This window comes from Nesoenas mayeri, assembly GCF_963082525.1.
Source record: "Nesoenas mayeri genome assembly, chromosome: 13".
NCBI classification, from domain to species: Eukaryota; Metazoa; Chordata; class Aves; order Columbiformes; family Columbidae; genus Nesoenas; species Nesoenas mayeri.
In genome coordinates this window covers 15,829,669-15,841,803 of record NC_137550.1, presented here as the reverse complement: position 1 = coordinate 15,841,803, position 12,135 = coordinate 15,829,669, and the positions used below count along the sequence as shown (strand labels likewise).

At 40.0% G+C, this 12,135-nt stretch overlaps 1 protein-coding gene across 2 annotated transcripts; it reads left to right on the top strand.

The window, feature by feature from the left end:
* The first annotated feature begins 3,438 nt into the window (after positions 1-3,438).
* TMEM185A (transmembrane protein 185A) lies at positions 3,439-12,128 on the top strand. Of its 2 annotated transcripts, none has more exons than XM_080352491.1 (7): positions 3,439-3,579; positions 5,879-6,055; positions 7,317-7,524; positions 8,964-9,047; positions 9,937-10,113; positions 10,455-10,578; positions 11,174-12,127. In XM_080352491.1, exons 1-7 carry the CDS (start codon positions 3,542-3,544, stop codon positions 11,416-11,418), a joined length of 1,053 nt encoding a protein of 350 aa, XP_080208617.1. In that variant the 5' UTR covers positions 3,439-3,541; the 3' UTR covers positions 11,419-12,127. The 2 variants fall into 2 exon arrangements, with proteins under 2 accessions (XP_080208617.1, XP_080208618.1); XM_080352492.1 differs by having other exon boundaries at positions 3,546-3,579; positions 5,952-6,055; positions 11,174-12,128.
* Positions 12,129-12,135: the final 7 nt, after the last annotated feature.

Genomic DNA, 12,135 nt, shown 5'->3' with positions numbered 1-12,135 from the left:
TTTTTATATAAAGGGCTTTCACCTGCAGTGTGTTAATTCATGAAATAAAGAGTCACCTTTGCTTTGAAACGCTGTAGCAGCTTTGGAAAGTAGATTTGCTGCAAGGAGGCAGTCATAGGAGGCAAGGAGGCAATCTTCTTCACTAAGAAGATTTTGTCCCATTGATAAAAGGACAGACAGGGAGAAATGCGAGACAAACAGATTATGGTCTAAATTGTGGTGACTTATCTTGCCCATCTAGAACCCGATTTTCCAAAGTTTTCATTGTTACGTAGCCCTATAATACAGGTGTGACTGAGCATAGCTCACTACTGCTGCAGGTATGAGGGACCCAGGTCCCAGGATGTCAAACACAGTGGGTGAGAAATAGAAAGTGGGGAAAAAAGGACCAATGAAGCTTGGCTGGTACTCACACAGACACAGGGTAAGATTCAATTGCCTTAAAGGAGCACATTCTTTATCTTCCTGAAGTTCCCTGACCCCTTCACAGGACACCCTTCACCTGCTGCAACAAAAGCATACACAAGGCGATGCTTCACTAGGCAACTCCAACTTACTGCAGGAATCCTGTGGGGATCACGTCATTGAAGACTGCTTTGCAGCAGCTTGGCTGTATGAGAATACCAATGCTTTAAAAGACTTACAGGGTTTTTTCTCTTGTAAGATATACACATGTTCACTACAATACAAGTTAAAAACCAAATCCCTATAGACTTGTGTAAAGCTGAAAGCGCGGGGAAGATAAATCACCTCATGCTATCCTCTTATTTAGTTATCCTTTGTAAGCCTGGACTTGGTAATCCAACACTCCTCTTTGGACTATTGAGCTGGAGCTCTCCGATTTTTCTCTTATATTTATTTTGGACAGCTCCTAGATGACTCCGAAATGCCATCGTGCATTCACATCTCAGATGTGAAACCAAGCTCATCTCTTGTTCACTTTTGTTCCCTGTCTCCCATCCAATTTTGTTAACAATTGGTTTCATGCTTCATGGCTGAAACATCAGAGACTTAAGTGAGTTGTGTTATTTTTAGATATCTTTGTGTGTCTTTTCAATGTAGTCAGATATAAGTAGGTCCTTGTCGAACAATGAAACGCAGCAAGTAGCTGGTTAGTGGTTTATCTCTGTAAAAGCCATGTAAATTTGCCATAATCATATCAACATTTAACCTGATCCTTTTCCTTGAATGCATTGCAGAAGGACCTATGTTACATCCAACTACTGATAAGATGAAGCCTGATTTATCATTGTCCCGCGTCACTGGCTAAAGTATATGTTGCACAACATTACTGCATCAGGGTGTCAGTATTTTAACCCACGTGCTATACTGCTGCAAATTATTACATTGCTGCAAGGCATGCTGAACTGAACTCACCTCTCCTATACAAAATCTGAAAACTGCTTTTTGATTTGGCAGCATTTAAGCATTTATCTCGTGCTGTCTGGCTTGGGTTCTAAAAGAAGCCCGGAGGAGTTATGGACAGAAATCTCATTTGAAGTTAGTGTTATCCAGACACACGGATCCTTGAGATTATTGGAACACCTGACTTGTGTCAGTACTGAAGTTCTTGATCTGGATAATGCTTTAGGTAAAATTACTGGGTACCTTTACTTAAAAAAAGGAGGAATGTAAATAGAAGCTTAGTGTTGCATGCACAACTCCCAGCAGTTTCCCTAGGCATAATATGATAGGCACAATCAGTTCCTTTAACTCACAAACTCTGTCCTTCTCAGTGTAAGGCTCCATCCCTAGTACAACTTCCTTACTCAAGAAACAAATGTTTAGTGAAGACGAGAGCTCCTAATTTTCACAACAGTTGACAAGTCAGTCTTTTCACATGAATTATCAGGTCAAGGTAAAGCTCAAATTCCCTTCACAACATGCATGACTGACCAAGTAGAGGTGGAGTGGAAGTTAACAGCAAATTTAGAGAAAATACAAGCAGAATTGTACCGCCATTTTAAAATTCCTTAGAAACCTCATATTAAACACCTCTGTATCTTTCAACAATAAGAACACAAATTATAGAATTAAATTACTTTGTGTTGGACTAAGGTGATGATATTAGCCAACCCCATAATCAATTTCATAGCAAACCTGTGGGCATTTTATATCAAATATTCTACCTGTACAATCCATCTCTGTTTACTGTATTAAAATTTAATGCAACATTTAAAGGTAAACCAAAGAGACATTGGTTTTCCATTATATAACATAAAGTACTTAATGCATTTTTCCCAACTCTAAATTTATACAATTTCTTTTTAAAAAATACTGCAAAATAAATATTTTATTTTCTATGTAGGTAAGGACGTCTCTGCTGCAGATACATTTTTTCATAATGGTAAACATGAAAAATAAAAATAAAAATAGCAAAAAAATGCGATGCTTTGCTATTTAAAAATCTATTTGGTAAATTCTAGTCATAAAATACCACAGGGCAGAATATGTGCACTTTGGTTAGTTGTGTTTAGAATTTGGATGACTATTGATTTTGGCAATTAAAGAAGAACAAAGTGTGAGCTGAAGGAAAATACGAAAATCAGCAGTGTACTAGCATGAACAGACAAAGTTCAATAGGGATTATAAAACAAAACTCTCCATGGGATGTGACAGGAATATCAATGAAGAAGTCACACAGTGACAGTGTAACATTAAAGAAAGCAAACCCCAAATATCAATAGTTCCTGGATCTGTTTACTTTTAATGAATGAATAGAACATTACCTAAAATGCTTGATGAATATAGGACACAGGTCAAACTAAAGAAACCTAAATCCAGACACTCATGATGTGTCCAAATAACGTGTGATTTAATGATGTAATTATGACAACAACCATGTCACACATTGCAGCAGAAACTAAGTGGCAGAATCACAAACTAAATCCAGCTCCAGATCCTCTGGGCTTGGCTTCACTGATGGGTTGAAGGATGTCTGATGAGAATTTCGGTCAACACATACAGGATAGTATGGGCTTACTCAGGTGTGAGACAAAACACAAATGAACAGGTAACAAATATGGCAGATTCAGAACAGCTTATATAAGCCCACATTTTTAAAATAACTACGTTCAGTGCTTAACTGCTGAAACACAGTCATAAATTTAAAAGGAAATAATGTGACTTGAGAGAAACACTGCTGACACGACTGGGGCTGCAAGAAGACTATGTTCCTTTATGCCCCTCCGCAGGAAGCCTCTTGCTAGAGTCGGACGGTGAGCAGCCCGGGAGTGCACCCTCAAGGGCACAAGGGACACGAAATTAAGTTTACAAAGGACCTGGAGAGAAACCGAATCTGCCGGGAGCCAGACCCCGCCCATCTGCTGGCAGAGCCGCAGTCCTGAGGGGGCGCATGCGCACTGCTCTCCCGTGAAGCCTGGCAGGGGATCGCTGCGGGGCCGGGGGAAGGCGCATGCGTGGGGCGATGCGGGCTGCCCGGTTCCGGCGGGGGCGGAGCGGCGGCGAGGCCAGGCCAGGCTCCGGTGGCCGCGCCATGCGCGCCTGGTAGAGCGCGGCGGGGGCGGAGGGTCGGGCCGCGATGAACCTGCGCGGCTTGTTCCAGGATTTCAACCCCAGGTGAGGGCAGCGCGGCGGTTAACGGGCGGCCTCGGGCCGCGCCGGTAGCGGAACGCGTCCGGAAGCGGCGGCGCCCCGGCTGCCGCCGGGTCGAGGGGCGCGGGGGGAAGCACCGCCGGGCCCGGCTCTGCCCGCGGCCGAGCCGCTCGGTGCGGGGTCTCGGCGCGGCTGTGTGGGGCGGAAACCGGGTTCGGCAGCGTTGGGCCGGGAGCGGCGGAGCTCGGCTGCAAGGGGCCCGTCCGCACAACGGGTGGAGCCGCTTCGGTGCAGGCGGTTCGGGTCGGGGGGGCGGTTCGTGACCGGTTCCTTTCCCCGCACCCGCGGGTGTCGGTGCGTCCCGTCCTCGGCTTCACCAGGAGCATCCGCCATCTGGTTTCCAGGCCAAATTCCAGCCATCTTTTTTATCTTTGGGGTGTTTTTTTTGTTTGTTTTTTAAATCACGTAACTTGCTCAAATTACTTTTTGTTTTTCGAATTTTTCAGCTTGGTGATTTGGGGTATAAAGCTTTATACGGGAAAGCAGCGTTACCTTCCACTCTAACGCAGGCGTTTAGTACATAGTAAAGGTTCATTTTTTGCAGGTGTGAAGGCACTAAGTTTACCAATCCTAGTCTAGACTCGAAAATTGCTGATGGTGATTCTTCATTCTTAAAATTAACGAGATGATAGTCGCCACAACTTGGGCTTCTGCTCTCTTGCCAAGCAAGTACGGATGCACATAACTTTTAAAGAAGCTGTGAGAATGAGTTGAATTTTACTGCTTTTGTTGTTCCCAGGTATTTTAAGGCCACAGAATAAAGCCCCACGAGTGACTTGTGCAGGGTGGCATGAAATACTGAGAGTCCCGGAAAAACCTTGCTTGTGAAAGAGGCCTTACATGATTGCAATTACAAAAAGCCATGTTCAGTTGGTTGTTGAGACAAACACAAGGGTAACCAGTGCTCCAGGAAATACATTGTTGCAGAGAGACTGAGATAAACAATTTAAATATGTGCGGTTGGAAGTAATGGAGAAGTAGGAACAGAAGTTCCAGAAGCTTGTGAAGTTATTGCTGAGCGATGCTTGCGGCTTATTTGGGTGCTGTCTGAGTGGGAAGCTGAGGGGTCTCTTGTCGCTGTGAAGAGTGACTGTTGTTTTATATCATCCTGTCTTGAGGTACTTTCATCAAGCATGTGAGGAGATGCTGACCCAATAAAATCAGTTTTTCTTATTAAGGAGCAGCCGAGACTCTTAAGAATAGAGACAAAGCAGCTTGATAGCTACACAGAGCAATGCTCATCTAATTAGTGCTTTATTATTTGTTGGGAGTGGAAGTTGGTGGTTTGAGTTGTGCTGTTGGATTAAGGGTAGTATTGTGACTATTGCAGCTTCACTCTGTAGCAGATATTTATTCTGTTCTTTAGGTTTTCCATATTTTAAAATACAACTGCTTCACTGAAGTGGTGTTAAAACTTAATGATGTGTTTCATAAAGCAGCCTGTGATCATCAGGTGAAAGGGTGGGTGACTCTTCCCCTCCTGTAGTATGAGGAAATAATGTACCATGTAATTATTTTGTCTGATTTTTGGTGGTACAAGCAATTGCTGTGCTGCTGCTCTCGAGTATTCCAGGTACATTTGTTCATTCTTAGGTTGACTAGGTTATAAAATATATCAACATAACTATTTTAAATTTGTAAACACCATCCTCAGTATTATACTTAAAAACTTCACTCTGTAATCAGTACCTTTGTTTAACCTTATTTTTCTATAATGTTGCTTTTTTAAAATGGGAAAAAAACATAAACCAACAGAAAACCACCCTCTGGACGCTGCCTTATTACACTATATAATAGTTTCTAATCTTTAGTTAAAAATAGTATGGATAAAACTATATCTTTGGAATGTAATTTTGAATGTCAAAAGCTATCTCATTTGATTTGTATGAAAGGCCATGTTTTCTGAAAACGTGTACAACTGGTATATTTCTGAGCCTCTAATAATACGGATCCCTGTGGGAGGGAACTATTTCTAGATGTCCATTCATTAAGTTTGTCATGCAAAAATGCTTTTGATGTGTTCCCCTGAAGCGCTGGTTTTATAAGTGAAAGAGATGGCGTATGCTATATTTATGATTAAATATTTGACTCTTCAGAACTGATTTGATTCTTTGCAAAGAAGCTGGACACACATTTTCTGTGAGGAAGTATCCTGGTTACATTTCAGCTATGGCTAATTTTCTTGTTGTTCACAAAGTTTATGTTAAGTTGTGTGCCTTCATTTCTGACTGTCTTTTTTTTTGTTTTCTGGTCTTTTTAATAGCAAATTTCTTATTTATGCCTGCCTGCTGCTTTTTTCTGTGTTGCTCTCCCTACGTCTTGATGACAAAATTCAGTGGAGTTACTGGGCTGTGTTTGCTCCCATATGGCTCTGGAAGTTAATGGTGATAGTTGGTGCCTCGGTGGGAACAGGAGTATGGGCCCGAAACCCACAGTATCGGTAAGTGGAGGATATTTATTTTGCAGAATGGGGGAAACATCGTGTGTTTTCCACACTGAATCAAATTCATAAATAAGGTTTTTAACAACATAAGGTATAGCATCCAGGAGGTTTGTTTTCAACATATTTAAAATTATTAGCATCACCTACAGCGTAAGCAGACAGCTTTATGCAGCTATAGATGTTTCAACGCTAGTTGCAAGAGTTTATCACAGGCTTCAACAATATTGTCCTTGGGAAGCTAAAACTTCTCCTGGAGTGACTTTTTGCGCTTTTCTGTTAATGTTGGGGATTTCTTGCTTTAGTGGGAGCCATATAGAATATCTTCCTATATTCCTAGGAATATGCTGTATTTAGTTGGATTATTTTCTAAATAGCAAAAAGTAGCTTAATACAGTAATAACAGGCAAATGCTTCACATTTGCAAAGTAAGACGTTTGTGTGAAGAAATTCTGAAAATTCCTTTTCATTTTTGTCAAAGGGGTTTAGCATTAATATTTTAGTTGTCAGTCTAGGGTAAAATAGCTTTCGGACTTTTAAATACATCAGTGTTTACTTTTGTGATAATCTGAGTAAGATATGGATTTGAGCATGCCAGGGGAAAAGAAAAACTAGCTTAAATGAAGTGCAATAAATTCAACTTTCTTTTCTATCTATGGTGAATATGAAATTAAAAACTTTGCACATGTCTCTTTCTGATACACTATATTGTGTAGTTCAGGTCTCGTTTGCCCCGTCTAGTAATGGTTCTACTGTGTAGGAAAAAGTGTGGTTTCTCTGTGTGTGCTATTATTTTACAGGAATTTTACTTTTTAGCATTAGATAATATTCTGTTGCAATATGCTGATTTTGGTGAATAAAGAAATTCCTGGCAAAGATATGGATTCAATGAAAGCTGGTGCAGGAACCAAACATATAATTTTAGACTTAGCTTATTTCCTAAGAGCCTGCGTGATACCTGAGTGAAATCCTGTTTTATCTGCACACCTGTGGAATCCTTAGAAAACATTCCAATTGTAAAAATCTCACTGCCCTCTTTGAGTAAAATACTTTGAATGTGCAGCTTTATGGGCAAGAAATCCTGTTACGTCATCAGGAGTGTAGTTTAATAGCGGCTATTTGGGCATAATGTATATGGTTATTAAAAACACTTGTTTATATTGGAAACTTAACAGGTGAAACAAAGTGCCTTGGGTTGTTTGCAGGACAATGTGCTTTCCTACTGACACAGGAATTGAATGCTTCCTTTTCCTCTCTTTAGAGCAGAAGGAGAAACCTGTGTGGAGTTCAAAGCCATGTTAATCGCAGTGGGCATCCACCTGCTCCTGCTGATGTTTGAAGTTCTGGTGTGCGACAGGATCGAAAGAGGAACCCATTTCTGGCTCCTGGTCTTCATGCCATTATTCTTTGTATCTCCTGTGTCCGTTGCAGCTTGTGTGTGGGGATTCCGACACGACAGGTCTCTGGAGGTAACGCTGCATTTGGTATCTGTGGCACTCGTGGCAGTGCAAGACTCAATTCCATTACAGTTCATCTCTCAGTAAAACACAATCCAGACAACTGCATCAATTGCGTTAATTGGTTGCACTGACCTGCTAGAATGAAAAATCAGGGTTGGGAATACTACAGTATTTTATAATCTCTTCTAGCTTTTTCAACTACTAAATTGCAGCATGGTTTAAACCTGCCTTTTAATTATTATACATTAAAAGGACTCATCACAAACTCTGCAATGTGAACTAACACTAGACTCTTAAATGGATGTGACTAGAGAAAATTGCACTGACAGCAAGCACTGTCCCTAGGGAGAATTGAACTTTCAGTGCCCTAGATAAGCAGTGTTGAAAATTTCTTACTATACCGATCTCTGTGCTTAAGCTTGAATTTTGTAGGTATGAAACAGTAGGTTTTTATTTGCTGCCTTGACCTTCTTTCTTCTCTTAACTCACTCCATTTCATTTTGGAAGAACTTTGCAAGGATTCTCAAGATCTTCCCATGGCTGTGGCAATTTGCAGTAAGCCAGTGCTACAGACTTATTTTAAATCTAATTTTCCAGTCTTTTTAAAGTCACCTGTACTTCAACAGTCAAGATTTCAGTGCAGTCTCTGAAGGAGGCAGGTGCCTGCTACCTGTTGGCTTTTTGACTCCCTGTACTGTGAATTTCAAAGGCATTTATCCAAGAGTTCATAGTACACAATGACAGTTAGTGAAAAGCAGTGTGTAGTGCCTGCCTTCAGAGGAACAGTACATTTCAAAGACACCCTACATACCTACATGTTTTTGGAAACGGTTTCTACTTACACTCCAGAGCTTCAGTTAGTCTTTTCACATAACTTTGTTTAATCTTTGGAATGTCCCCATGTAGGGTTGCCTATAAACTTTAGAAACAGAATCTTGCCAAGTCTGGTGGTGTTTCATTGTTTCACTTTGTTCAAACAAGACACAAACTTGATTTTGTGGTGTGGTGCTTTGGTTTTTGTTTGTTTGTTTTGTTCCTAAAGTCTAATTTAGGGTTAGTTCACATAGCAGCAAGAGGGACACATGAAAAGCTTTCTTTAACTTTTGTAATGAAGAAAATAGTTGAAGTTGTTTTCCAATGCTTTGCTTTTTTTCAGTCTGATTTGTTTGGCTTTTCTTACTTCTCTAATCACTCTTAATATTAAAGTGTTGTACATAGTGCTTTTTTTTAATTTTATTTTTAAATAATACCAGGAAGGCTGCCTCTACTGGGATGAGAGCCTCCCAAATTTAGGGATGCTTAGTAATATCTCCCATAAAATGAAACCGATGTTCCATTTTGCAGTGATAAGCATGGAGTCAGAAAAGCCGTTTGACAGATTCTTTGGTTATCTTGGAAATAGTGTCACCACCCTGAGAGTTAACTACTGTTTATTTTTCTTTTTCTAGCTGGAAATCTTGTGTTCAGTCAATATTCTACAGTTCATATTTATTGCACTTAGACTAGACGAGATCATCAGATGGCCGTGGCTTGTATGTAACAAGTGTTTTCTTCTTACTCTTGTTTAAGTGCTGAGCTTCATAAAGATATTTACTATAGGAGACAGTTAATGTATGATCAGAGTCCATGATCATGTTTTTGCTCACTTAACAATCCCTCACTGACAGTCTGGCATTTCATGCAGTGATCATGGGAAACGGACTGTTCTTTGGGATTACACACTTCGGGGGAGAGGGATGCACCATCAACTGCAATTAATCTCTCATCAGTTGTTGAAAGAGAAATCCTAACCAAGGGGTTTGAATGGGAACACTAAACTAGCCATGAAAATGATGGGAATGTGTTGGTAAATAGGGTGTGGTAAACAACTTGTTCTGCTTGTTGTGTTACCATGCATGTAAATCCACTTAGTGCCAAGCGGTCACTGTGATAACTGCTGAGATCCCCTGTCCTGAGTGCCTTTAGAATACAAAAGCACTGTTTCTGTGTCTGGGGGTGTGTAAACCTCCATAAAGCTGATAATGTGGCATGATTATGACTGTCCTGTTTTCCAAAAAAAACAGGAAAAGGATCTAATTTAGAAACTGTTTGAAGTAAGGTGTCCAGTGTAGAAAATAGCTGTTGTTTGAGCCAGTATAAAATCACAGAAGTCCTATTAAAGTTGAACTACGTTGACTTAATTTTAAATTGTTTCAGCTTGATGGGGAACCCCAAAGAGCCGATATGGGTTTTAATAGTGCACACAACTTGTGAAGTTACATATTACATCAGTGAAAGGGCAATAACTTAAATTTTATTTCTCTTGTTTAGACTTAATATGTAGACTTGTTTAACAACCCCACACCTGAAGCAAATCAAACTGGTAAAAATGTATCACTGTCTGGGAGGGGGGAAAATGCAGTTAATTTCTTTCTCTTTCAGGTTGTTTGTGTTCCGCTGTGGATCTTGATGTCCTTTCTGTGTCTGGTAGTGCTCTATTACATTGTCTGGTCTGTTCTGTTCTTGCGCTCTATGGATGTGATTGCTGAGCAGAGGAGGACACACATAACGATGGCTGTCAGCTGGATGACAATTGTAGTTCCACTGCTCACTTTTGAGGTAGGAAAAAGCTTAAAGAGGTTCTTGTATCTTGTTCTTATTCAGTGAGTGATGAATGTTGCTTTCTCTTTTTGAACTTACTAAAATGAGAATACTGCTTTTGGTTTTGGAATAGAATATGAGCAGCAAATATGAAAGAAAAACAAGAATTCAGTGTTTCTTTAAAGTTTGAGTAAAATATGCATCACATTGGAACTAACTGCATGTTTCTGTGGAGTTCTTTTTCTTCAAGGATAGGTAAAGTTTAGGATCGGAGATCAGCATATGTTTGAAGCAGCTTGAAAGTGGGTATTGCAATTAAACTGACATTGTTTTGTTTGGGGTTTTTTTTTTCCATTTAGATCTTACTAGTACACAGACTGGATGGGCATAATTCTTTTTCTTTTATACCAATATTTGTTCCTCTCTGGCTTTCACTGATAACTTTAATGGCAACAACATTTGGACAAAAAGGAGGAAATCACTGTAAGTATTTTAAAATCAGGGGAAAAAGCTTGAAACTCCAGGCTTAATGCATTTTATTAATATTCGTATTTTCAAAAAGGACTTTTTTGTGTATGTGCCCTCATTAATTAATTCTGATGTGTCTGTTGCTCTTTTCAGGTGATTTTAGTAAGTTTTCAGTGTTTATGGTGTCTCTTGCTATTTCTTTTCTCATTCCTGTAAGAGTGTAACTTCTGCTTGGACTCAACTTGAAATCTCAATGGGATTTTAATTTCCACTTAGCCTTTTATCCTTCCTTATTTCCGTGGGTTTCATTCTCATGGGATGTGACTGGATCTTAGTCGCCTGAACTAGTATTCTCTTTCCTCTTTGCCCAAATAGTGCTCTCTGCTGCTTAGTTGTGACCATTTTCTAATCTAGTGCAGGTAATAGCAAGGAGTCCTGTCATCACATTGTATTTGGCTAACAAAACTATTTGGGGAATATTGAGTGCATACATTTAATGATCTGTGTCTGCCTATGCCATCACATGTCATGAGATTGCGTAGCCTGACTACTGTATTACATTTTCATTCTGTTCTTCAATCATGTGAAATGATTTTGTTTGGTTTTTTAGGGTGGTTTGGAATTCGCAAAGACTTTTGCCAGTTCCTGCTTGAGATTTTCCCGTTCTTACGAGAGTATGGAAACATTTCATATGATCTTCACCATGAAGATCATGAGGAAACAGAAGAAACACCACTGCCTGAACCACCAAAAATTGCACCGATGTTTCGAAAAAAGACTGGAGTGGTCATTACACAGAGTCCTGGAAAATACGTGATTCCACCTCCCAAGTTAAACATTGATATGCCAGATTAAGATGGCAGCAGCACATAAAACGGGAATTGGGAATCAGCAGACAAATGTATTTCATCTCATGCCTTGTCCCAGTTCCTTTAAAATGGGTACTGCCAAATCAGTGGCTTGGAGTACACAAATCAGCGATCTTGAAGATAATCTGAGCGCTTTTGCAGAGATACATGGTGGTCTAATTTGCGAACGGGTTGGTTGCACGCTTGCCTGTATAGTATTTATATGAACATTTTAGCAGTGTAATATATTGTTTAAAAGTCTTGTCCTGTACAGTATAAGTATTATCTAAAAGTATTTTTTTAAAAACCCTGTATGAAATGCCTATGCTATTCCAGGTGTCTTTTAGGTCCTAAATATACACTTGATTTCCATGTCTGTTTTAAATGCTTTTTTTGGGATGCCTTAATATAGTACCTCTTCTTTTTCTGTCCAGCCACAGGCACAGGAGTGTTGCACTTCTCAGGCAAGACTAGAAAGCTTTTTTGGGAGGAAACAGAATGTATAGCAACTTATACACTGGTTTTGAGTTAGCTATGTCAATTTCCATGGAAATACTTCAACTTTTGCACTGCATTGGTAGTCAAGTGTTGCTTTTGTTGCTTTTCCAGTTTCATGTTTTAATTCTTCTTGAGCAGCATGTACACCATTCTCCCATTAGACTGACTGCTGAATAAGCTGTTCCTTCTTGCATTGTGCGTGCAGCCTCTGCCAGAGACATTAGCT